The sequence below is a fragment of the Rhodamnia argentea genome, chromosome 1, assembly GCF_020921035.1.
Source record: "Rhodamnia argentea isolate NSW1041297 chromosome 1, ASM2092103v1, whole genome shotgun sequence".
NCBI lineage: Eukaryota > Viridiplantae > Streptophyta > Magnoliopsida > Myrtales > Myrtaceae > Rhodamnia > Rhodamnia argentea.
Window position 1 is genome coordinate 6,968,154 of NC_063150.1, and position 25,435 is coordinate 6,993,588.

The 25,435-nt window shown below is 41.9% G+C and overlaps 5 protein-coding genes across 9 annotated transcripts; 1 reads left to right on the plus strand and 4 right to left on the minus strand.

The window, feature by feature from the left end:
* Nucleotides 1-113: 113 nt before the first annotated feature.
* LOC115750136 (APO protein 3, mitochondrial-like) lies at nt 114-3,884 on the minus strand. Of its 3 annotated transcripts, none has more exons than XM_030687310.2 (4): nt 3,593-3,884; nt 2,577-2,999; nt 1,488-1,909; nt 114-851 (listed from the first exon to the last, which is right to left on the minus strand). In XM_030687310.2, the coding sequence occupies exons 2-4, from the start codon at nt 2,960-2,962 to the stop codon at nt 442-444; spliced, it is 1,218 nt and encodes a 405-aa protein (XP_030543170.1). In that variant the 5' UTR covers nt 2,963-2,999; nt 3,593-3,884; the 3' UTR covers nt 114-441. The 3 variants fall into 3 exon arrangements, with proteins under 3 accessions (XP_030543170.1, XP_048130663.1, XP_030543169.1); XM_048274706.1 differs by having other exon boundaries at nt 3,606-3,880; XM_030687309.2 differs by having other exon boundaries at nt 2,577-3,004; nt 3,593-3,880.
* On the plus strand, nt 3,118-15,555 carry LOC115750138 (probable E3 ubiquitin-protein ligase BAH1-like 2). Of its 2 annotated transcripts, XM_048274718.1 has the most exons (7): nt 3,118-3,127; nt 12,197-12,395; nt 13,444-13,688; nt 13,953-14,207; nt 14,530-14,667; nt 15,115-15,173; nt 15,259-15,555. In XM_048274718.1, the coding sequence occupies exons 2-7, from the start codon at nt 12,212-12,214 to the stop codon at nt 15,365-15,367; spliced, it is 990 nt and encodes a 329-aa protein (XP_048130675.1). In that variant the 5' UTR covers nt 3,118-3,127; nt 12,197-12,211; the 3' UTR covers nt 15,368-15,555. The 2 variants fall into 2 exon arrangements, with proteins under 2 accessions (XP_048130675.1, XP_030543173.1); XM_030687313.2 differs by lacking the exon at nt 3,118-3,127 and having other exon boundaries at nt 12,055-12,395.
* Nucleotides 4,500-6,445, minus strand: LOC115750139 (universal stress protein PHOS34-like). Its single transcript, XM_030687314.2, has 4 exons — nt 6,112-6,445; nt 5,781-5,875; nt 5,315-5,436; nt 4,500-4,667 (listed from the first exon to the last, which is right to left on the minus strand). The coding sequence occupies exons 1-4, from the start codon at nt 6,296-6,298 to the stop codon at nt 4,580-4,582; spliced, it is 492 nt and encodes a 163-aa protein (XP_030543174.1). The 5' UTR covers nt 6,299-6,445; the 3' UTR covers nt 4,500-4,579.
* A 494-nt stretch (nt 15,556-16,049) lies between the features above and the next one.
* On the minus strand, nt 16,050-18,115 carry LOC115750255. The gene is made up of 3 exons (XM_030687478.2): nt 17,655-18,115; nt 16,339-16,460; nt 16,050-16,249 (listed from the first exon to the last, which is right to left on the minus strand). The coding sequence occupies exons 1-3, from the start codon at nt 18,013-18,015 to the stop codon at nt 16,133-16,135; spliced, it is 600 nt and encodes a 199-aa protein (XP_030543338.1). The 5' UTR covers nt 18,016-18,115; the 3' UTR covers nt 16,050-16,132.
* A 2,145-nt stretch (nt 18,116-20,260) lies between these two features.
* On the minus strand, nt 20,261-24,985 carry LOC115750249 (thiamine pyrophosphokinase 1). Of its 2 annotated transcripts, none has more exons than XM_030687467.2 (6): nt 24,664-24,985; nt 24,442-24,538; nt 21,920-21,992; nt 21,258-21,359; nt 20,878-21,127; nt 20,261-20,626 (listed from the first exon to the last, which is right to left on the minus strand). In XM_030687467.2, the coding sequence occupies exons 1-6, from the start codon at nt 24,806-24,808 to the stop codon at nt 20,508-20,510; spliced, it is 786 nt and encodes a 261-aa protein (XP_030543327.1). In that variant the 5' UTR covers nt 24,809-24,985; the 3' UTR covers nt 20,261-20,507. The 2 variants fall into 2 exon arrangements, with proteins under 2 accessions (XP_030543327.1, XP_030543331.1); XM_030687471.2 differs by having other exon boundaries at nt 24,442-24,543; nt 24,664-24,790.
* Nucleotides 24,986-25,435: the final 450 nt, after the last annotated feature.

Below are 25,435 nucleotides of genomic sequence, written 5' to 3' on the forward strand. Positions count from 1 at the left end.
CACACTTTTTTCAATTTTCTTTGCAGGGCTTGTTGCCGGATTGGGGAATCTTTTGGGTTTAATTGACTGGTCATTTATACATCTTATATTTGTTTTTTCCGGTGAGATTGATCTGTAGTGAAAGCTGTAACTGAAATAACTGTCTTCGAGTCTAGCTTTATCATGGCCATTGAAAGGCCCGTCGTCTACCTCAGCCTTCCATGTTTCCCAGAGTGATAAATAAACCAGGGACGCTATGCAAGTTTGAGATCCTTCGTCCAATCTCATCAATGGAACATTAGTACCTTCGTTCCCACTTCACATCCCATTACACCATTCGCTTCAGTGAACAAGACTCATTCCAATATATAACCAATGGCAATTCTCGGATCAGCGGACTCACACCCCTTCCCATTCCAAACACAGTTCCTGCCCGAAGCTCATAAATAAACATCAATGTCTTCAAACGACCAGTCTTTCTTCATCCAAGTCAGGCACAGCTACGTCTTCTCGCATTACACCAGCGTATTTCTCTCCTATCCGTGCCCCGGCCTGTGCACAAAGTTCCACAACTGCAGGCAACATCCCGTAATACCTCTTTAGACCATTTACCAGCGGCTCGCCCCCATGCCTGTCTCTGACATGCCACACATAAACTGGAGGGACCATATCCCCAACCGTTGCCTCCTGCCAAGCATGCTGCCCATCCCTCATCTGGTGCTTGTGAGCGTAGCAGTTCCTTACTCTGTGGCCCCTGGGCCCGACTTGCACCTCCGAACAATATCCGCAAGTTTGGACAGAGTACTTCTCCATCAGTCTCGCTGCTCCTGAACACATCTTCTCCCAGGCTTCCAAGCCTCGCGAAGCAACACCTACCGGATTAAATAGTTCAATTATAAATGAACCTAAACTAGGGGTGGGGGCCTGAAACAGTTGAAAGAAGATCTGAAAAAATGAGAAAGATAAACAAACAAGAAAATACGCAACAGACAAGGAAGTATGAAGGGCATGTCTCTCCAAATTCATTTCCTATTTTGTTTAGGGCCTGTTTACAATGTAAAAATTCAAGTGAGATCTGAAGAATCATGAGGAATTTGAAGTTTGAGCTTATCTGTTGCTTTCTTTTAGGGATATGAAAGCACATGATTTATCAATTCCTAATAGTGAGAATCATACAATTTGACAGAAATTGGGTGTATGCTATTCTTCCTTCTGGATACGTACATAGTATTATTCCATTTGTAGTTTGTACTTGAACAAGCCAGTCCACAATCACGAGATTCCGCAATTCAAGAATATTACTTGAAATTCAACATGTTCATGGAGTTTCCTTTACTCTGGACCAGGCAATTATGCTCCATTTCTACTTTGACGAGAATATACACGTTCACTTGTTCAATTGTGCAAGAAAACTATGGTTCTTGAAATCCAACAAATTTCATGTTTTAAACTCCAGCTCAGGCACATTACGTAACAGAACCAGTAGAATATGAGCAGACAAAACAGACCTTGAATGTCATCAGGTTTGAAGTCTGGCAAGTTTTCTCTGCTTGGCTGCCTTCTGCTCCAAAACCCATGTGTGTTGATGCCTTGCCCACGTAAATCATCTTTGGGAAACCTACGCTCATAATCGACGATCCTACCTGCAACATTGTAGACAGGAAATTTTCTCCTCCTCGTGGGGTATTCTGGAATGTCAATGCCAGCTTGAACACATAATTCGACAATTGCTGGGATCCGATCAACTTGAAGCCGCTCGTTGTGTGAAACGGCCCTCCCAACCCAATCGTATAAATGGAAAGATTCAACGACAGGCAAGATGTGTTTCATGCCCCCGCGTTTCCAACTATGCTCTTTGTATGACAGAGCCCCAGCGTTGCAAGTTTTAATCCGGTGTGGTGGACTACCAATATGAACTTCTCCGCACAAGCTGAATATGAAGGAAAACAATATTGGCAAACTTAATAAAACTGAAAAATAAATTCTGATAATTTAAAATGATGAATTCTAATTACTATCAAATCAATTAGTTTTTGTGAATGTACTAAGTAACCTCATCCTTACTAAACACATGAGTGCATTTTCACTTAATGGAATCTTTTAAGTTAATCTTAATTAGGGTTATCAACCGACTTAATGTCATCAAGTTCTGAATTTCAAATTTCCGGCACTTCATTGGGCTATCAAGCATGCCCTAAGAACTAGTCTCAAAGAATCAAGTCTATGCAGCATAATTTAAATTCATCACAGCAATCACTATGAAAGCACATGACCTACTACCCAATGCTGGACCCAGGTTATGATGATAGGAAGGTGAGTCAAAAACACTTGAAGAAAAGTTGAAGGGGGTGAGAGCTTGGATACGAAGTCGAGTTCCTTCTGCAGACACAGCATTAAGATTCCTGATGGAAAAATGTTGGGCACCAAGGCTGATTATCTTTAAAAACTGATGTAATTCATTTTGAGATGTTTTTATTGTCTGTTCAGCCTAGTTTGCTTAATCCGCAATTTATGGCTGCATATCAGCCATTAACCAACTAAAAGTTCACGAGGTTAAATTGGGCACCAGAATGATTCCACAGCCTTTTCCTTTTTACCTGCATGTATAAATAGGGATGCTTTTAGCAACTGCTGACACACAAGTGAATAGTTCAGTCCTGGAATTATATACTTCATGAGCAACTGGAACCAATTCCTTAACCAACAATCCGTTATCGGGAGCCTTCAAAGCAATCTCCTGTACTGTCTGCCTGTGCGTCTTCACCAACCGAGCTTCTCGCTTCAGTTTGTTAACACTAGTCACCATTGGCTTCCGATCTTGCTTTGTAAGCTTTCTAGGTAGGTCTACGCTTATCGACGTACTTGAGTATGCACAAGATAGAAGCTTCTTATTGTCCTCGCCAATCAAGTTAGCCGCAGTCTCTCCAGTAATCCTCACATATAGACCAAGACCGAAAGAGTTCTGGATTCGTCTGCGCCACATTGCTTTGGCAAAAAAGCAAGCTTAACTCCTGAGATATCTGCACTAGAAAAACGATGTAGAGAGGATAATATAGGTTCAGAAAGACATCAAAGTACAGTCTATTATTTACATAACCTCTAATGCTTCGAGCAAGCTTCGATGGAGTCATTGAAACCAGGAGCACAGATATTACGGGAGGCATTAGATAATCACTTCCTATGGTTCCGAGAGTTTCACAATCAATTAACAAGAATTAGAAAAATAACCACATAAAAGATAAGGAAAATTGAAAAAGGAAAAAGGAATCATAGAAAAAGCCAAGAGAGAACTTTAAGCCTGTCCAAGTAAAACTATGGTCCTGAAAGTGCGGTCGGATTCTCAGTGAAAGAATATCCGGTGTGAATTAGGAAGAGAAGCGTTAAAGCCCAAAAGATCTCAACAGAGATTGTAGTTCGCCAAACTAGTCAGGCTTTAGACAATTGGGATATTCAAACCGCAATCTCGACATTGTAGAGCCTGTGCAACTCACCATTCATCATCTTGAAGCGTGAAACCAGCACGGTCCATTAGGATTAACTGAATCCGGGGCAATCCGAAATCTGAACTCGAAACCAACCGGGTTCTTTCGTAGTACGACCACAAAAGGCATACCTGTTTTGGCTAACTAAAGTCAGGTAGACATTTGCGCAAACAGTTGGCGGGCATCGTTTGGGTCCCTCGGAATTGCTAAGAGCAGCTCACCTCCCTCACTTCACCTTCTGAAATCGCTCCATCGTTTAGTCGATTGATGGGGTTCGGATTCAACGAGTGATTGGCCTGGACTTGGAAGCATGAAACCGATCAGCCAATTGAAAGCGAAGCCATTAATACGCTTCGCATTCCAGAGGCAGCTCCCTCCCTACCCGTAACTCGAAAACCCAACGCTTGCTTTGCTTGCACGTGCCATATTTGATGGAATGGTGAAGTGTGCGAGAAAAGTACAAGAAAATATAATAGCCTTTTCCTGGATACTGTACGCAATATGAAGGAATAAAAATTGAGATAAAGTATTTTTTTCCGTCTTGTTCTTTATTTTTTCCACTAAGCACGTCAACATAGAAGAATAATAATAATTATTCTCTTTTTTATATAAAAAAAATAGAAGAAGATATTTGGAAGAAGAATTTAAATTATTACCATGTAAATTTCAATTGACATTTAGTCGCACCAAATTAAAAAGGTTCAAAATTGCTTTGGATAGAGTGTACCACTTCCTCCTTTTGTCTCATTTCCTCTTCCCTCTATTCCCATTCTCATTCATCTCATATCATGCCCAAAGTACTATTCTAAGTGTTCTTGTTTGAACTCAATCCTCCTCTTTGCAATTCTTTCTTTTGGACATACATGCTAAGGCGGATCACGACCTATGTGGATGTGCCGGTTCACGTGTCACTGGACTTTAGCCGTCGAGCCGACATGTCATGCGTATAATGAAGTACATGAATTCTCCAAACTGTAGACAAATAAAACGGTACTTTGATGTACAAAATACGAACCAAAGTAGTATAGACACACAGGAATACAGAACTATATATCAGAGTCCACAATATGACAGAACCCAGACGCCATACAGATTTCTGCAGAAGCAGAGAAGGGAACTCAGTGTTTAGTCTTGGGCTTCTTCACGATCATCACGGTGCAATGAGCATGGTGAGCACAGTAGTCACTCACGCTACCTAAGACAGCCCTGCAAGAGTGTACACTAGATTCATCAATATTCAAGCGGCACAAAGTCAAAATGCTGCGGAGAGTCATATGGCGAACATTGGAAGTGATACGCCCCTAGAGTAGCAGAATTCTGGCTCGCAAAAGAGGAACAGATGGAATTCTCGCCCGCTTAGATAACCATTGGCCCTAACAATAACAGTAGCAACCCACAAATTTCTGTCTTACGAAATCATGTTCTCTGATGCCACTTTCCTGCTTCTTACCTTAAAAGGTTTGTACTTTTGCCCAGTAAAATGAAACGGCGAATTGTTAGGACTAGTTTGCATGTCCAACATTCGCTCCACTCATTCCTCCTCGAGCTAAATGCGATGTTTAGTAAGCAATTTGATCTAGTACGTTGCCAATACAGTAATCCGCAAGTATCAAGACCGGCGACTATGGAATAACTTATTGGATGTCATTTGCCAATTCGAACACTTCATCTAAGAACTGAACATTGCGTAAGTTGAAATTTATTTCCCCATGGTCCGCCGGGTGCAGCAAAATATCAACTTGGAAAAGCTTAAAGTTAGCCCCAATCAGACCTTCGCATCAATCGCAGGAGATAGAGGCAAGTATAGAACAGAGGTACCCTAGTCATGAGCTTTGTTAATTAAGTAGATGTACCTTTTTATGGCTCCATAACCATGGCTTCCAACTACCAGAATTGAGGCATGGTGTTTTTCAACAGCATCGCAAAGAACATTCCTCGCATCGCCTTCCACCACTTCAATTGTCACATCATGAACCTAAAATGCAAGTTGAGAAAAAGAAAACATTGAAACATGATGAAATCTAACGCAGTATTTCCACAGATTGACGAAAAACGCAATCTTTTGACAGCATAAATCACATCCTACATTTCGACAAGAAACAGCTACATCTTTTAAGCATATGACAATTGTTCATTGCCGATGTTGGATTCCAATGATATCAGAAATTACATTTGTCTGAATGGCCTCTAAGCGATAAACAACCAATCAGCAATTGACGAGACCAACGTGGCTTCGTAGTAATACTAGACAAAACTCGAAATCAATATATAGCCATGGAATCATCTAAGGATATGTGCGCCAACGCTCTGTGTACTTACCGATTTACTCGTGCAAAGTTCCTTGGCTTTTTCCACAACTCTCGCGGCTCTCCTCTTCAAATCAGCTTCCACGACCGGAAATACTTCAGCAGCTCCTGAACAATCACATACAGCAAACCTCTCATGTTAGCAAAACACACCTCAACGAATCCAACGACAAGAGAAAGCCCAACAAGCCAAGCTGCAAAAGCACCAAATGAGTACAGCCTCCAGACCTAAAAGAACAGAACTAAGCGAAACCCTCACAGTCCACAAGCGTAGCAATCAAGCGAAACAGCCGAAAAGCGGCGAATCGAAGGGGTAAACGCCAACGTGGAATCAGAGGCCGTACCGGGTCCAACGAGGCCGACGGCGGAGGAAGCGGAGGCTTTCGCGTGGACGACGATGAGCTTGAACGGAGAATCGGGCATCGAGGGAGCGAAAAAGTGGTCGATCGTCCACTCGAGCGCGTGGACGCCGTAGTCGCTCTCGTCGACTCCGACCACCATCACTTGCTTCTCGGACGCCGACGCCGCCATGAGAGCTTCGCCTTCGATCGGCGATCTTCGATCACGCTCGTCACTGAAAAGCACAGAAGCAGACGGAAATGTAGCGATCTCTTCTAGCCTCGCGAGTGGGGCGGAGAGGGAGAGGTTGAAAGTTAAGTATTCTCGCGAGAGAGAGGGTGGAAGCAACCAGAGAGAAGTGACACGGAACGACGACGTGGCATTTGTCCATTCGTGGTGAGAAGATATGCACCGCCAAGTGGAAGGAAAGAGCGAGTTTGACTCTTAGACGTGGGACGACACGTGGACGCAATATTAATTATTAACTTCTTGATTTGTACTTTTCAAAACGGTATTTATCTCTAGTATGTAAGTCCTTAATCTTCTATTATAGGGCCAATGTAAGGTCACGCATAGCGTGGCATATTTCTCTTGGAACTTTCTCATGGAGCATAATTGATTTTCTTATAGCTTTACCAATAATCTGAAAAACATATGTTTGTATGCCCACATTCAATGAGTATTCCTCCCACGCTAGCAGATATTATAGATATAGCATAAAATAAGTAACTGATGTGGTATTATGCGATCTCTGTAACTATGATTCTATCTGTACCTAAACCGTTATTAGTCACGTTATTTTCTACCATCTTTTTACCAATTATCTTCTCTTTCCGTTAATCTCAATTTTGCATCGCGTTTCAACAACATTGTGCCTACTTTCATCTCTTCTTCCCTCTTCTCGCTTCTCCAATGCTGTATCTCTACAGATGATTGGTGCACATGCATCTATGAGTAGACCCGATATTAGTTTGGCTATGCACTTGGTTAGTTAATTCAAGCGATTACCTTATCTCCAAGCCGTCCAACATATATATATATATATTAGTCTTTAGCTGAGACATCCACCCATGGATTGCTCATTAAGCGGTGTTCTCTTGCTTTATTGATTGATTATGAGGATGCATATTGAGTTGGGTGCTCCGCTACTCAATGGTACATCTCACTGTTTTTGTTTTTAGGTGCCATGTAGTCCGTTTTATTATAGAGGCCGAGTATTGTGCTATTGCTTATCGTATTGTTGAGACTATTTCGATTCATTATTTACTTCAGCTCGAGGCCACTCTATTTTGCTTTCAACCTCGTGTCATGCTCGCACAAACACGTTGAGTTGGATTTTCACTTTGTTGTTGAGTGCGCCGCTGCCGGCAATTTACGTGTTCGCTAGGTGTGTACATTGGATCGGACTAACAGACATCTTCACCACGAGACTACCTAGTCCGCGTCACATGCTATTGGGATATAATCTCTCGGTCGTTACACCTACTTCAAGTTGATGAGAAATATTAACGTGCATTTTTTTTTTTATGTATTATAGGGTCTTTATGCAATTATATATCTAATTGTACCCTCGTTGTAATTAAGCAACCCCTCTTCTTTGCGGATTTTGAGCTTGGAATCAAAATTGATGCACTTTGAGAAAGAACAAATTAAACAAAACCAAAAGAAGATTATAACGTGAGACTTTTTCCTCATTTACCTTGGTTTACACATATTCTACCGGGAAAAAACCGTGAGAGAACTTAACTGAATACGTTTATATATAAGTTTGTACATTGTCAATACATAGATTGATGTCCAAGCAAGTCCCATTCATAGATTAAGACCATCACGAAAAACATTGTTAAAATACTTTTGAGAGAAGGTTTTTATTAAAAAAAAAAAAAAAGTGAAAAAGCATCAGGAAAACGACAAGTATTTTAGATTAAAATGTATCACTAAGCCTATCTATTCGAATTACGTATCTATATTCAAATGACTTGAATACGTTTATAGATAAGTTAGTACAAAACTGTTTTCACTCTGATCTATGGACCATAAGGAAAACCATGTGCTGCCCACTATAGAAGCTACTTAATTGTAGCCGAGGATGGTAATCAACTACCGTTCATAATTTTATCATGATTATCGATAGACATAAAATTAAGTCAAAAGTGAAGACATTCGACAGACAAACAGGCATCGATGCGCCATACCAAACGTCATCAAACCGGTTAAAACATTGTTAATAGTCCACCATCAACGAAGGCCAATATCTCGAAAACTCTTCGTTACAGACATAGAATTAAGTCAAAAGTGAAGACATTCGTCAAACAAACAAGCATCGATGTGCCATGCCAAACGTCAACAAACCGGTTAAAAACATTTTTAATAGTCCACCGTCGACGAAGGCCAATATCTCGAAAACTCTTCGTCAATGAAGTAGAAAATTAATTCGATTTTCATTTTCATAATGGATATATTTTTTTGTTGAGCCAAGCACCTCGGCAAAGACAAAGCTAAAAATGTGATAAATGAAAAGAATTTTCCCCAAATAAAGATAGATTGGGTTTTCAACATTTTCAATTGCCTGGAGAGCCAATTTCTTTTCTGGGGGGAAAGAAAAAACACATTAAAAAAAAAAAAAGGTGGTAGTTCGGTAGGCTGAGCCCGTTGGGCCACGATGGGTCCGAGTGGCACCGGCCCGTTATCCTTCCACTGCCTGGAGCGGGAGGCATTCGCTGCTCTGTGAAGCCAGCCTGACGCGGTACCCTCCACTCTAGGATCCGAGCGACCCGAGCCTTCGCCCGGATGGCACGGATCAACTCTAGGCTTGGAACGGGCGGGCCAGAAGTTAGCCACACAGAACCCGGCCCGCAGGAGCTGAGCCCATGTTCCACCACATTGATGCCCCCACTTGGGTCACAAGCCCACGTTACTAAGCTCGGCGACCAATTTCGTAGTTCGTGCGGTTAATAAACTGTTGAATTACTTGCGCTGTGGGCGATGTGGGACTTTGTTCAGCTTTGTTTCGGACGGGTTTCTATGTTCCCCCTCTTCATCAGAACTTCCATGTCCGCGTGTGCTCGCGCGCGCACGATTCTTGACTCAATGGGTCTCGAGTTTTTTTCCCTTTCTGAGGATCGACTCTTCTCTCGTCCGAGAAATGGCCGATCCGTGCTGCTCGGATCCCCGAGTAAAGATCACCGGAGAAAAAGGCCGTGGAATGGGATCGTCCCAGTGAAACACGCATTGTCTCAATCAATCGTCCGTGCTTCGAGTTCGTTTTTTCTTCTTTTGTTTATGTTCTTGTCTGTAGATTTGTCATCACATGCAAATTCTGGGAAATGAAGTTCCTTTCGGAGGGAAGACCTAGAGGAAGTCCACAGTCACCTCTTTCTTCTCTGCCCCCAACAAGCATATACTCAGAAATAGAGTGGAAATTATGAGTCGTAAGTCCTTCTGGTGATGAGAATCCTAACCTATCAGCAGAAAAGAATTGCCCGACGCAATTCGCGCGTTCATCTCTAAAAGGACCGCTTGCCCGGTGCTAAGCCTAAGATCGGTTTGCCTTTAAAAGCCCCGCCGGCATTTATTCAGACCATAAACGGAAGTTATCGGTTTGGTTCGGTTCGAAATATCGATTTCTTGATAATGCCCGACCGTATTAAGGGGGGATCCGTCTCCGTCACTCAATCTTTAGTCAAGGCAGCATGCCCTGCTTTGATCACTCAAAACCGCCATTTGCCAAAAGGAAGAAAGAGAGAGAGTTTCGAATCAATTCGAGGAAATGTTCAAATTGGCCTTTTCCTTCGGCGTCCCGACAGTGCATGGTGGCTCTCCCACTATCAGATGGCTTTTGCATCCCGATTGACATGTCAAGAAAGTCATCATCTTCTCCCCTCACCTGGCCATTTCAGCAATTTCGCAGCCGTTCAAATATTTGATAAAATATCACGTATGATGTATGAATCGGGAATTACTTATTCGTTGAAATTAGGGGCCCGCATTAGTCTCCATCCATTCGGGAATCGGATAAGATCGGGACCGAACTGACTGATTCTAGGTGGTTCTTGGTTCCACATAAGGAATCGGACCGATCCTCGTATGGACCTGCCAAAATTTCTTGATTTATTTTGTTTTACAATCATGAAGTAAACTCTAATTAATGAGTTATTTTTCTCTATTAATGTTGGGAAACTCCCACTTGTATGGGATAGAAGAAACAAAATAAAAAGAAGAAATCGCCGATTTGGGGACCGACCTTAAAACCTCGCCGAACGGATTAGTCTTGCGCAAACCGGGAGCCGACTCTATCCGATCCTGTTTCAGATTTCCAGGTGAGATCTTACCCTCCCTAAAACTAATCACCTCTAATTAAAATCCATCAAGGTACATGCGTAAGCACGCGACTTAGTCCATAATTTGAAGTTTTCCTTCTTGATTATCGCCTTGCATCATCTTAGTTGCGCGTGCAAGGAAATTTTCAAGAGTTTTCTTTGTCCGTGGACCCAGCAAACGAAATTACTCCCTTTCGCTTTCCAATCCTAAATACATTGACAAAGACCATATATATATATATATATATATATATATATATATATATATATATATATATATATATATATATATTCTATATCTTTCCGCCTCCAATGCTAATGAACAAGGTCCCTTACGGATTTAACCTCGTGTATTATTTTAACCACATGTTTAAGTGGATACATACTCGAGACTTCGTCATAATGGCGGGTCATCTCATGGCCATTACTTACCAACCCACCGAGGCAAAAACGGAGGGGCCTAAAACATCATGATGGTATTGATTGCAAACAGCAGAGGTTGTCCAAAAAGGAACGGTCGAGAAATCGGTGGAACAAAAGCATGATGTCCCGTGGAGGGAATCTTTGGTCAAGCCTTGTGATTCGACGATGAGCCGCTCCTGAAATCGATATGCTTTGAATTGAACAATTCATCACATACTTCTTACGTACTAAATTCTCCTGTAATGAATTAGCCCGTCGCGCGATCTTTGATTTTCGAAAGATCCCGCCAAATTATTCTCCAAAATTTTAGATATTAATTCCTCCAATGCTTGAATTAAAACTGTCAATTTTTTGAAATAATCGTTTTCCATTGGTCACATGAAAAATAGTTGTCGTTGTCGAACAGCAAAATGACCTTCGCCTTTTCTTTTCGCTTTTCGGGGCCAACGACTCGCGCTGCACTTTCTCGTGAAAACCTAGGAAAAAGGGCCGTGGGCGGTTTTTCCCGTGAACGACGACCCAGAAAGAAGCAACCGGCGAATTTACCTAAACGCCCCTCACGCGTCGCTGCCATTGTCTGGTAGAGCCGCACCGCACGTGGCTCGATCGTGATTGAGGGCGAGTCCGGGGGTCATTGTCCACAAGACTCTCTCGCTCTTTTAACCTTGCGTCTCAAGAGAGTCGACGGCTCGTAGTTATCGCCTTCTCCCGGGGCCGGGGCGACCCACCCGCCACGCCACCCCACCCACGACGAAAGGGCTGATCGGGTCCCGATCTGACGTGGCGGATCCTCTGCCGGATAGCTCTCCACGTGGCGAGCGCTTTTTGTCCGACCGACCCCGGTGCCGTCTGCTTTTCCCCGTGAACCGAAAACGAAATGAAGATTTTTGTCCGGAAAAAGTTCATGTTTTTCCCATGAAAACAAAAAAAGGTCAAACTGTCGATCTGTATCTGTCCTCCGCTTTTAATTATCCATCTTCGGGATATCTGCTCAGATAATTATGTTGAATTATACACTAAACTCCGGCGAAATGTGTAAATTTATCCAGATTTATAATATCATCCACACAGTTAATTGAAAGATATCTAATTTCATTATTAAGAAAAAAATTAAGTAAGTAATTAACTTGATAAGAAAGAACTAATTAAGTAAGTAGTTGACTTTTCAAACATTTAATACTTATAATGATTTAGAATGTTAAAAATCAGCATCAGCCTACGTCTCGTGTCTTCCGCAGAAACCAACCCACGCGACCCAACTCCTCCTCGCCATTACAGAGAATCTCGCGCAGTTCGCCAGGAAACGAGGATCGATTTTGGACAACCCAATACGCGCCCGCACGCAAGCGCAGACGGACAGAGGATGAAGTTCTGCAAGAAGTACCAGGAGTACATGCAGGGACGGGAAGGGAAGAAGCTTCCCGGTGTTGGGCTCAAGAACCTCAAGAAGATCTTGAAGAGATGCAGCAGACGACACTCCCTTCATCCCCAGAAGGCCCCCCTTCACGTCGTCGATAATCCCCACACTTGCCCTGCTCACTGCTCTGGTTCGTCTCTCTTTAATCCGCTTCCTCTCTCTCTTTTTCCCCTCTTTTTTTTGTTTCCTGTTTGATGAATTCATGTGCTTTGCATCGATTTGATTCTGCTCTCTGGGTCGTTTCTGCTCTCATGGAGGTGGTGGCTTGAATCTCTTCTCTTTTCGTTTCTTTTCGTTTGGAGCCGGATTCCATGTCTATTAGGATGACAAACTTTGCGGGATAATGTCATTTTCCAAGTGATAAAGCCAAAGTTGACACCATGAATGATTTTCGCTTCTTCCAACAGTTTTGCTGGTTTTCATTGGCTTTAGCCTCAATATGAAGGGATACGCTGTGAAAGCGCTCCAGATGAGTTTATGAATTACAAGAAAAATTTCGGTCTTTTCAATACTGATTGAGAGCGAGAGAGAACTTCTCGATTTCCAGGAATCTTACGAAAAAAAAAACTGAGCGAACCGATGACCGTTCTGTGGATAACCGGGGTATTCGGTAGATCCACCCCACTTGCTGATGAGACGATCTTAGACTACAAGTTATGTATCATGTTTTGATCTTGATGATTAAAGCAAGAGTAAAGTGAGGATGAAGTGAAATGACCGAAAGATTATTTTGTCAGATTGTGGTTGAAGCAGAGGTCCCTTCACTGTTACATTCAGGTTCAGGGGGTCATTCATACGATCAAATTTATCTATAGAACCGGGCAAAAGAATAAGGGAAAGAAAACCGAGGAGAGGAGCATTCTTAGAGCGTTTAGGTACCAGGAGATTTCATAAATTGGCAATTGCCTTCGGCGATTTGCCAACATCCATCCGTTGTAAATTCTTTTAATCTCGTCAGAAGTGAAAATACTTGAAAAAGAAGGGAAAGAGAAACGTCAACTGATAGTTTCACTGCATAAAACGGCCTTCTTAGTTCTACTTCCATCGATTGGCCAGAAAAAGTTCCATTTCAATCCCCAGATTCCCTGGTCTATCTTAACCGTCTGCGTTTACAGTCATCGATTATCCCTGAGGTCGCCTTATTTTCCTCGCTCACAGACTAGAAATTGATTTTGCAGTGTGTGATGGAAGTTTCTTCCCTTCCCTTCTCGAGGAGATGTCCGCTGTTTTAGGCTGTTTCAACAAGCAGGCGCAGAAGTTGCTCGGGCTTCACCTGGCTTCGGGATTTCAGAAGTATTTGATGTGGTTTAAAGGCAAACTTCAAGGAAACCATGTCGCTTTAATTCAAGAAGGAAAAGATTTGGTTACTTATGCACTGATAAATGCAATAGCCATCAGGAAGATATTGAAGAAGTATGACAAGGTATTCGTCGTTGTACATTATTCACGCTAGAGCTGAGGGATCACGGCTATTCCAGCCACCACCAAACTTCAGAATTTTGTTAACTTTGAATAACTTAGCATAAAGAAAAATGCTTTTTGGTGAAAATTATTACGAAGTTGTATGTGTAAAATATGCATGTTACTTGTATGTTTCCCTAATTGAAGATTTCAAGCATCTTACTATGAATCTCTCTTCCTAGTTTTTCTCCTCCCTGGTTAAGCTTTTCCCACAACGTTGTTATAGATTCATTTATCTACTCAAGGACAAGCTTTCAAATCACAAGCGCAAAGGATGCACATGGAGATCCTCCAGTCTCCGTGGTTGTGCGAGCTTATCGCTTTCCACATTAATATGAGGGAGACCAAGGCCAAATCTGGAAAGGGCCCTGCCCTTTTCGAGGGTTGCTCTCTAGTAATCACTGATGGCAAGCCGTCGCTCTCTTGTGAACGCTTTGACTCTATCAAGCTAGATATCGACTTGACCTGTTCTATATGCTTGGTGAGTTCCCAAAATTGCAAGTTGCTTTTGTGTTAACATTACTTCATATGAGAAAGTAATCGAACCTTCAGTTTCCGCATCCGACATTAGTTTCATACATAAATAGACTTTACGCGCTGAATCTATGTCACTGTATGAAATTCAAGGGCTAGTACTGTTGGGAAGCGATGCTTTTTACATATTTAAACAATGTCTTTCATTCTTTTGAGGAAGGATAGTAAAAAAGACGTCATCGTGGTTCAAGAATTGATCCGGACAATTGGAGAATATATTAATTAGTGTACATGTAGCAGATGGATAATATACTTTCTTGGAAAAACAGGACACGGTGTTCGATCCAGTTTCTCTTGCTTGTGGCCACATATTCTGCTATATGTGTGCTTGCTCAGCTGCGTCTGTGACAATTGTTGATGGACTGAAAGCAGCAGAACCAAAGGAAAAATGTCCGTTATGTCGAGAGGTATTGATCTGATTATCTTCTGGTTCTATAATTGTTGGTTTGTTCAGTAACAGGACTGCCTTGCGACAAAATGGTATTTAGCAGTATAAGGCATCCAAGAAGGGCGCTGAATGCGAAAAAGGCTTCTACTGATCATAAGGGCATATAACAAAACTTGTCAGCTCATGGGGGTCGACACTCGCGATTAAAGCTTCATCCTTTTCGCTCATATAAGAATGTACTTAATTTTTTGCTTCTGCTGCATGAAAAGAACCGTGTACTCATGTCTTGTTTGATGCTTATAAATTTACAGTGAGCTATGCAAAACTGTGGACAATGACTTCACTCTGTCCACATAGATTCGTAATTTCATAATGTTTCACGACCGAATCGAATCTAGAGTTGGTTTTCACTTGGATATTGGGGACTACATGACTAGTTGCTCATCGCTTCTTTGCATGATTTCAGGCCAGAGTTTATGAAGGTACTGTACATTTGGATGAACTCAATATATTGCTCAGTAGAAGGTAGGCACAGTGTGAACTCGTTCATTTTACAACAGTCGATTTCCCGGTAACTTTCTGCTTTCTCACCGACACGAGATTTGAACAGTTGTCCAGAGTATTGGGCGCAGAGGCTTCAAACGGAGAGAGTCGAAAGGGTTCAGCAGGCGAAGGAGCACTGGGAATCCCAGTGCCGAGCGTTCATGGGCATGGAATAAGACAGTTTCCCCCTTTGATGAGATTGATTTCTCTCTTGCATATTAGGCTACACCATTGTGTTTGTTTATAGTCATGTGATTAAGCTGCAGTGCCGAAACTTTCGTCACTTTGCGTTCTTGGGCTTGTTCCTCTGTTCCTTTTGAACGTATGAACACGTACGTTTGAATCGTGATTGTCCTCCATGATTGGTTACGGAACTCCATCGCATGTTTACTAGGAAATAAGCCCGGCCATGCACGGGCAAAGACAAGACCAGGCACCTTGCGAGTTCAATAAACACAGTTTATTCTTAAACTTCACTCAGGAGTTCTGGTCAATAAAGTTACGCTGAGCATGTTAATTTACAGTAATATAGTTGTAATGTCATAAATTCCTCGGTCATTAAGCCGAATATTTGCCATAAGTTCAAAAAAATAATCGAAAAAAGATATGATCCTCTTTGTGTGCGTTTATTTGGTAGAAAATGAATAATTCGATATGAATATATTTTTACTATTAAATATTTTTCTAATCAGTCATGGCAGAGGCCTTGGATGCTCGACTTGTGTATCTTGGTTTGACAACTAAAGGGTGATGAGTAAAATAAATGTTATGGCCCCAAGTTCTCTTTGAAGACATTCCCCCCGGGATTGGGAAGACAGGGGAGTACGTCGATCAGCCATGACAAAATACTAAACAAGGTTGAAAGAAGCACAACGCACCCATAAAAGAGCGCTAATGGATTACAGCATATTTCACCGGTCTTAAAGAGCACAACCGGACCTCTAACAAGAACGAATCAAAGGATTCTTATCCCCATACATGCGATACCTTTTACACAGCTTCTCCAAAGTTGCAACCGAATGCTGCATCGCGTTCAACTTCATATCCCTGAACATCGCCTGAGGAAAGCAAGAGCATTATAAGCAACACAAAGTTGGACAAGCGGCAGAAACATTCATGTGAGCCGAATACTTGATCCGAGAAATACCTGATAGTCATCTCCGTATTTCTCGATCAACCGCCCAACGTGAACACGTTGCATGGCAGTCAATGGCTGCGGAGGTGCAGATTTTCCATCTCTTCTTTTCTTCCCGAGAGCTGATTTCAAATCTGTTGGACAAAGAAATTCAGCAACAATCTAAACTGGCAGAACTTTAGTTTCTTGAAACACCAAAACATCAAAGGTGGAACACCTTCAGTTTGAGTCTTACATACAATATACAATAACTTGGCAGCGCAAATATCTGTATAGATCTACAACCATAATTACAAACATGAGAAAAGACAGGACTGATGAATGACCAAGATCTCCCCATCTTTACGTCAAACGAAACCAATATTTTCCAATGGGCTCATCTACATTATGGATTAAAAAAAAAAACATAGTGTGATCTCTTGAGAAGCACCTTTCAAAAGACCCACACGAGAAAAACATCAACAGATGTTATCCTGAAGATGTGTACAACATGAATCAGAATCACTTAGCTAATCTTGTACTCCAGTGTGTACGGTACTCTAAATATGTTATGAACAGTAATTTTACAACTCTACTTACAACTTCCTCAACCCTGTAGAATGAAGGCATCAAATGATGCAGTTATTCAAGAATGAAGCCATAGGGAGAGACTGATAGAGCAGTCGAAATTTAAATTTTCTTCGGTAAATCTCGACCTCCATCTATATTTCACACTTCACAGACCAAGAGTTTGCTAGGAAAAGGTTCCACAAAATTGAGCTTCGAATCCAATCATAGTTCTCCTTACGCAGAGGCAGCGGTTGCAAAATGGAAGCTCACATGGCTAGCTTAGTCAAGTTCCAGTATCATCCTGTATCTACTCAACTCAATTTCGACTTCTAGGCCTCAAAACTAGCAAAGTAATACGAAAGGTGTCTCACAGGATGGCAGATAAAAATAGAGGTGTCTCTAACACGCTAACCCCCTGAAGAAATTGTTATCTGCTGCTCCATGTGAAAGAACTCACAAAGAACAAGAATTATGCGAATGCTGTGGAGCTTACAATTTTTAGATGGATTGACAGTAACAGCTGAAAATTCCCGGAACCACAATTCTAGAATTTCAAATCTCTATATGTCGAATTACCAGTAACCATTAATGTCAATACTACTATTTCCAAGTCCCCGCCTTTCTAAAGCTAGTCAAGCTTGCTTCTTTAAATCAATCAGCCAGAATCAATACCTGAATTTATCAAATAAAATCAACATACTCCATCAACGGTGACTACATGTCGAGCCAAAACACAATTACGGAAAGAAGCTAACACCGTGGAAACACGAATAGCTCACCGTCTTCTTCGAGATCGCTACCCGAGTCGATCAGGTCGCATTCCGCAGCTTCGGCGGCCTCATCGGACGGCTGAGGAGGGGGCGGGACCTGGAGGACGCCGCTCTCGACGGTGTGAGAGTTGCGCGATCGGACCCCGAGCAGATTAGGGTTGGAGACAACGCCGAAGGACTTGTAGTTCCGGATGACGCTTCCCATGTCGTCCCACTCGATGTCGGCGCCGCCTGAGACGGAGTCCCGGATGAAGGACCGCAGCTTCGGAGGGAGGTTGAAGGCGGCTTTGACGACTCTGGGGTTCTTCTTCGGGAGGCCGACTCGAACCTTCGGCCTCGATTTCTTGTACTTTCTCCTTGACCTCCCCATTTTCTCTCTCTCTCTCTCTCTCTCTCTCTCTCTCTCTCTCTGAATCGACTGCAAAATTAGGGCTGCGATCCGGTAGGGTTTAATCAGGGTTTAGACAGGAAGACGATGGCTGAGAAACGACGTCGTTTCCCAACAGTTTTATGAAAACTGAAGTGGGTCATCTTCTGCCACGTGTGAATAGTTGGCTGCTAACTTATTGCCCAAATGCTGTCTTCATTGGCACGATGTTGTGGAATTATCAATATCGCCTTAGGAACCAAATAGTGTATGCAAAATAATTTGTAAAATGTATGATGTCTGATTACACTCGCTATAGTATTATCGGAGATCCATGAGGACCAGAGAGAAAAGGGCACTCTTATATATATATATATATTCAAAAGTAATTCATTACAAGGATTACGCCTGTCCTCGTGATGTTCGAGCCTGTTGGTGTTTCGCTCCTACGAGGACGGTGCGGTCCGCACGTACGACTTGTCGGCGATGCTAGTGGTGTTGTCACCGACGTGTGGAGGTGGTCGGAGAAAGAGATAGAGTCCATATCCTCGTAATGACTCTATTTTATTGGGTCGGTGCCATTTTCGTACAGTCTCTTTTGGCTCTGCCAAAAATTTGAAAGTTCTTGATTCAGTCAGTCAAACAATATGGCAGTATTACTCAGTTAGTGGATGATTTCTCTTAATCGTGTGGTTATGCCCTGAATTTTTATCTTCAAAGCAGTAATCTCCCCATGTCCCGCCCAGCAGAGCCATTGGCGTTCGCTTTACCAACACCTCGCGCAGGTGGTCGCTTCCGGCTCAAGTTGTCCGGTCTTGGACCTTTGTGATGGCCTCCATTGGACCTTGAATGCCCGTTTATGAACCGATATGCATTTGAAGCCGGGATGACCGGACAAGATTGGGATCCAAAACAAAAGACGGAGCCAAGCGACATACAAGAAGAATGTCGTGACAATGATGGAAGGAAAGATGAGGGGTCGATGGAGAAGTGAAAGAAGGTGGGAAAACAATGCCTTTGCTGGACGTATGCTGTTGGCGTTAAAACCCTTCGATCAGGCCCAAGCAGGCTTTTGAGTTTTGGTCTAAAAGGATTGAAGCCCAAAATGATTGCTAACGTGGAAATCTTTTATTGAACTCAAGCTATTCGTTTTTCAATAAGGAGTTTCGGATTAATTTTGGACAGAGAATATCAAATATAAGGGACGTTTATATTAACACTAGAGGCGTAATACGGACTCTTGATAATTCGATAATTAACACGTTCGATGGTCCACCGTATATGACAACCTTCTACGCGTTAAAACTTAGGACACAACACCAAAATTGAATCGATGGGGCCGAACCAAAGCGTAGGACATAATGCCGGAATTTAATCGACAACTCGGGACAGGGGAATGTAGGACACAATACTGAAATTAATCGACGGTATTGGACAGGATGGATGAAGGGTACAACACCGGAATTGAATCGACGATGCTGAACCCGATGAGCAGATGCCGGAATTTAATCGACAACACCTAACTTTAGATATGAAACTCGCCGGAATCGAATCAATGACGGAAATCTAAAAGCTACAGCTAGGCTAAAGGCTAAAAACTAATTAAAAAGATAATGATCTATTTGTTGTGTTGTGTGTGTTGTGTTGTGGCTGACACGTAGTATTTATAGAATGGCTTAGGCAACCGTCAAACAGTTGTTTCCTTTGGCTCTTCACTTTCTGCTCCACTTTCGGCACATCCTCTTATCTTTTGATGATTTATGCTAATGTCATCATCGACGATTTCCTACTTTGGGAGCCATCTTCTAAAGTTTATCTCCTTTTCACGTGCTTTCTTTCGTGCTTTGAAAGGAATGGTGCCGGAACTTACCGTGATAGGTGGCGTCTTTCCGACTAATCTATATCTAGCTCCAGTACACCTCTTCATAGCTGACCCAGACTCCCTCACGTGCTCGACACGCGTCTCCTTAGATAATTTTTGGTGTCAACATCTGCTCTATTAGCGTTTGGAGATGAGTTCACTGTGAAGGGAGTGGGACTTGAACGTCCCACTTCTTGTAAGAGAAGGGTCGGCCGCTAAGGCAAAGTTCCGGCATCGCTTCTTCGCTCCAACTTTTTTACTCGAGAGAGCAGCTCGGTTTCGTGTTCTTTTTGCTGCTAAAGCAGATCTGCAAAATTATAACCTTCACAAAGGAGTTGGGCAAAATATCGGAGCGGAGAGTCGACTGCTCAGCTCAAAACCAGTACCTGCTAAGTCTGCGTTTATCGCACAACAAACACAGAGTCCTCATAAATAGACTGCCTCATCTTATTGGAATACATGAGGGAGTAAGTGATTTTGCAAAATACAATGAGCTAAATGGAACTTCAGTCGAGAAGATGAGAAGTTCAGTCTTTGCTATGCTATAGACCGAACAAAATCCGCCATGGGTTCACCGTGAATGTGAATCTGAAGGCCTAACAGATTTCTTGTGCGCCTCACGTCGAGAGGCAAATCAAGGCTTTTTAATGGATATTGTCCAAAGAAGATCTGAGTCGGAACGAACTGTGACTGTCTCCTCTCTGGCAATGTTGGACGTGCTTATTAAGCCACCAAACTTCATCTCAGTGTCAGCTGCGACAGAGAGTCTTGATTCATCAGATTTTGAGAATGAGGACAAGCAATGGTGTACCAATTTAGAAGAAGAACTAGCTGAATCTTGGCAACCGATTATATCATGCTGCCGAAGAATAATACTGTCTATATCAATGGGCACTAATCGTTCATCAATTTTGTCTGCACTACGCATTCATCAATTTCGTCTGCACACGAAACATGACAAGGACACAATGACATGCAAGCATAAAAGTTCAAATAAAACCTACCGAGATCCCACTGGAGACCTGTTGTTGTAGTACTTTTGGAAGGTATCCCGATAGGAACGAGTCCACAATGCGGACCCTCAACAGATGACAAAATATGGATCTCATGATGGTGAGTCCTCGGAAGTAATTGTATTAGGCAATCATCCGAAATAAGGATAATTCGCATGTCTGAGAAACGACACAGCACATTAATGTTTCCAATCTCATGGTCAAATCGTCCACCAAGTGCTCCAGCAACAAGAATACATAGCTTCCAATATGTCAAAAACATAAATGATCAGTTGTCTGAAACCTCTAATTTGCAGAAAACTAGGTGTTTGAGAAAAAGCAAACATGACGTAATAATAACAATAAAGAACAGCTATTAGGAATTCACTTACATTAGACTTGTCCAGCTCGGGTGTAGAATCACGGATGTATGACACACACTTGTGAAGATCAGTAGTGTCTTGATCATGAGATTCATCTACAATTTTTGTTCCCTGTTCAAGAGCACGGAAATCAATATCTCGAGCATAATACCTGAATAGCAATGACACAAGCAGAGGTTTGATAACATCAGCCTACCAAACCAAGCACCACACGTTTGAGGATTTTGGTGATCGCATACAGATACTGGGAGTTGTAAGTAACATGAAAACTCTAGCTAAAGTTATCTTCAGTGGGTCGGAATAGGAAAATGGGAAAAATTAATAAGCAGAAGATCCCTTGGTTCCATAGTTTTTGGAAGAAGGGCAGGGGGAGATTATTGAAAGTTCTAACCATGTTTACGGAATGCAATTGAGTCTTTAACCTTTCAAAATTGGTGCAACCAAATCATAAACTTTTTCTGAAAATGCAATCAAGTCATTTCAATGAACAATCCAAGAAATTGGCTAACATGACACTCATAAGTTGCCTGCCTGGAGACCTAAAGTTGCAGTTTTACATATATGGATTAGGAGTTCATTGCACTATTTGGTAAATATTTAAGACTTGATTGCATCAATTAAAAAGGTTTAGGACTGATTATGATTCATACATAATATGAAGGACTTCATACCAGCTTTCTGTAAAAATCCATTATTTCTGTCCGAATCGAATCCATATCTCCTTTTATGACTTCAGGTTTATACCTGCAAGAAGCACTAGAGTTAGTCCTAGTTTATCTGTTTTACAAGACAAAGCTATTCTTAACTGGAAATAACTGCCATAGACTGATACACAGTACTTACTGAAATTGGGAGATAAAATAGCATATATACTTCAATCATGGATATGTTCAAATTCAATGACTAGTCAACTACTAGTGCCATCAAACCTCCAGCATCAAAAACTCAAAAGCTATAATAAGGATTGCTGCATGGCATTTCGGCTAAGTAAGAGACTAATGATTTCTGAGAGGAAGAATGCCAGCCTATTATGTCTACCTATACAGATAAGTGAATGTGAACAATTTTCACTAGGAAAGCCTCTAGCAAGTATGACTAATCAACAGATCTCTAAGCGGACTACTACTTATTTACATAGTCTAATGAAAAACATGGTTGGCTTGAAGAACTTGATGATTAGTAATAAGGCTCTTAGCATTTAGGCGATTGCAGATGGTATAACTAGTAAATATGTCCTCCTCTCGTGGAAACTTGAATATGCTTTTTATAGTCCAGAGTAAACACGACAAATGAATCACTCCTATCACAAAAAAGGATCTGTGGAAGACAATCAAGAGAAACATGGAATAGCACCAATTAAGCATCACAAAAAAATCCACCTGGCAGAGAAGTATTAATTAGAAACCCAAGTTGTACTTTTTAATAGACAAATGCAAAAAGTTCCACTCACTTTACTAGGCCTTGACAATGGAGTAAGTAGTTGATGGACATGCAATGACTTATACTGTGTTTCACTTTCACAACAGACTCAAAATAATACACTGGCCTGAAGTAATAGGCATACTAAATAGAAACTTTCACCGTACATAATCAAGTTTCTTTGGTTTAACAAATAATCTGGACGGATCAAAGGTGCCAACATTGAAAAGTGACTCCTAGTTTGCTATTCATGATCGTGACTAACAGTGGCTTGGGTGTTCAACTTCGAAAAGTTAATTACTGCATAATATCCAAACTAAATAATAAGAAATTGCTTTCAGAATATTCAACCTAGGTGGTACATAATTTCTTGCAGAATATACGACCTAAGATACCCTTTACATAGTTTTTTGAGGAAAAACAGGAGTATACCTAGTAATATTGGGAACCATATTACAGCTAAACTCAGTGGATTTCCTTGCTTATGTAGATTTTGGTTGGGCATACTTGCAATTCTATCGCTAGTATGGTTTTATCTTTATCTGCCCGTTAATGTGGCAATCCATATATGGAAGGAAAAGAAGAAGAAGATGAGAACCCTAAATTGCCGACTAATTGAGTCGCCTAGACATGCTGAAAAATGTTCAACAATACAATTGAGCACTTCAACAAGTGAAAATTTGTCACTTAGGAACACAGCTAATACTGTCCACTTTCACATTCTCAAAATCAGTTGCTGTTTTGACCAAAATGAAAACCACCAAAAATAAAAACAGTGAAAAGTATCCATATGGAGTATATACTTAAGAAGTGTTGAGTACAATTCCACATTACTTAAATTGGTTATAATGAGCCTTATATACATTTAGTCTTCCACTACGTAATGGTTTAAGCTTTTATGTTGGGACTTTCTAACAAGAAAAGAAAAGAATAGGAAAGCACTCCCATAAGCAGTGCTTTCGGCAATCAAATATTCAGAAACTCAATATTATCTACTTGACACTTTAAAAGAAATTACTTTCCACTCTTACACTAAACTTTTATTCGTTTCTCTTCAAAATTGAGCACTAAAGAAGACTCCTCAACCAAAAACCAACCACTACAGCTCATTTCTGTATGGTTTAATATCAGATTAGAAACCAGAGAGAAGGAAAAAAAAAATATTCTGAAAGCTCATCTCACGCAGGTTAAACATAAGACCAGGTTCCATATCGAACTCAAGCTAAGTGGGAGGCTCATCTAGAGAAAAAATGGGTTTGATTAAACAAGACATGAGGAACTTGGGAACCAAAACATGTCCAATATATGTATTACACATGCTGCAAGAAGCAAGGCGAGTTAAAACATAGATGAGATATAAAATAAAATAAAAAAATTGCTCCTCATTCCACCCAACAAAGCCTGTTTGAGACTAACCATTTCCCAGCCCTAGCAGCAGCAGTAGTGAAAGCAGGCATTGACAGGTCAAATAAACTATTATCTTCACTCAGAAAAGTTGCTCCGCAACCTCAAGAGCACGTCAGAGGTTTCGTATTGGAACATGTAAACCTTACAATTGATGCAAATCGCTGAGAATGAACAAACATTGGAGAAGAATCGCAGTCAAATAAAGTGTATAATTTACAGGGAACTGTGCTGCAAGCTTCTCTAGCAGGCCTAAACAATGACCAGAGTCATGAAAGGCTCAAACAAGCCCAAACTCTAAAATAAAAAGGTGCAACCTTTTTGCACTATTTAGCGGACCCTGAAAAACGCAAAAACAAGCAGAGCTGACCTGTTTCTGATAGCGACAGCGTCTTCGTGCGGGAGCAAGCCAGGCATTTCGTCGTACACGCGATTCGCGCCCCCGTCGGCACACATACGTACCTGTGCTGCTCCAAACAGAACACACACACAAAACAAAACAGGCGCGAAAATCCGAGTCAAACAAACCCGATGTCCGGTACAAATATAGAATCAGCAAACCGAAACGAAATCCGCCGGGACAACGACGTACCGTGCTCCCAGAGGAGAGGAGTGAATCGCGGGAGCCGCTGGTTGAGCACGACGAGCGCGTAAGCCGGAGTGGGGCGGCCATCGGTTCCGGCGGCGTGGGAGGGGGAGGGGAGGAGGAAGGAGGAGCAGTGGCGGATGACGTCCATTCCGACGAACGCGCGCCCCTCGCCGGAGGAGCGGAGCGCGAGGTGGCGGGATCGGATTGGAGATCGCGGAGGGAGGGGATTTAGGATTATGGAAGGGAGGGAGAGATGGTTAGAACTGGTCCAAGGTGCAAAGGTACGACTTTTATCTCTCTCGTCCAGAGAGAGAGAGAGAGAGAGAGAGAGAATTTGACACACGGGGCACGACAGGATGTCCCCCATTTGCTGCCCGGTGGAGGACTTATTCTTTTTTTTTTGTGTGTCGGAAGTGGAGGACTGTTTAAAATGCGCCACTATGGGAATTTGGCGGCACACGGGCCCCACTCCCGCCATCCTATATTTAGGTTAACCACTCGTGATTCACATAACGACTTCTAATTTCCACATAACGACTTCTAATTTCCCTACCGCTGATTGAGGTATCTGTCGAATTTAGGCATTTGCAATTTATCTTTCTTTTTGTTTTGGTGATTTCATTGCTTCAATGTGCGTCGAAAAAGAAATTTATGCACCCAATTTCTTACATAAGATATCTTTCGAATTTTTGTTTGCGGTGTTATAAGGCCTCGAGATTAGGGTGATCGATTTCAAGATGAGAAACGGAAACTGGTCCTCCCGAAGTTGGAATAG

Coding starts and splice junctions, on each gene's coding strand:
- LOC115750139 (XM_030687314.2), bottom strand. CDS start 6,298: ATGGCGGCGTCGGCGTCCGAGAAGCAAGTGATGGTGGTCGGAGTCGAC. Junction 5,876..6,111: donor CGTCGGCCTCGTTGGACCCG/GTACGGCCTCTG, acceptor GTGATTGTTCAG/GAGCTGCTGAAGTATTTCCG. Junction 4,668..5,314: donor GGTTATGGAGCCATAAAAAG/GTACATCTACTT, acceptor ACACTCTTGCAG/GGCTGTCTTAGGTAGCGTGA.
- LOC115750255 (XM_030687478.2), bottom strand. CDS start 18,015: ATGGGGAGGTCAAGGAGAAAGTACAAGAAATCGAGGCCGAAGGTTCGA. Junction 16,461..17,654: donor TAGCGATCTCGAAGAAGACG/GTGAGCTATTCG, acceptor TTTGTCCAACAG/ATTTGAAATCAGCTCTCGGG. Junction 16,250..16,338: donor AATACGGAGATGACTATCAG/GTATTTCTCGGA, acceptor TGCTTTCCTCAG/GCGATGTTCAGGGATATGAA.
- LOC115750136 (XM_030687310.2), bottom strand. CDS start 2,962: ATGTGGCGCAGACGAATCCAGAACTCTTTCGGTCTTGGTCTATATGTG. Junction 1,910..2,576: donor ATCCCTATTTATACATGCAG/GTAAAAAGGAAA, acceptor CTTCATATTCAG/CTTGTGCGGAGAAGTTCATA. Junction 852..1,487: donor CAAACCTGATGACATTCAAG/GTCTGTTTTGTC, acceptor TTAATCCGGTAG/GTGTTGCTTCGCGAGGCTTG.
- LOC115750249 (XM_030687467.2), bottom strand. CDS start 24,808: ATGGACGTCATCCGCCACTGCTCCTCCTTCCTCCTCCCCTCCCCCTCC. Junction 24,539..24,663: donor TCCTCTCCTCTGGGAGCACG/GTACGTCGTTGT, acceptor TGTTTGGAGCAG/CACAGGTACGTATGTGTGCC. Junction 21,360..21,919: donor TGGATTTTTACAGAAAGCTG/GTATGAAGTCCT, acceptor GCTCTTGAACAG/GGAACAAAAATTGTAGATGA.
- LOC115750138 (XM_048274718.1), top strand. CDS start 12,212: ATGAAGTTCTGCAAGAAGTACCAGGAGTACATGCAGGGACGGGAAGGG. Junction 12,396..13,443: donor TTGCCCTGCTCACTGCTCTG/GTTCGTCTCTCT, acceptor TTGATTTTGCAG/TGTGTGATGGAAGTTTCTTC. Junction 13,689..13,952: donor TATTGAAGAAGTATGACAAG/GTATTCGTCGTT, acceptor ACGTTGTTATAG/ATTCATTTATCTACTCAAGG.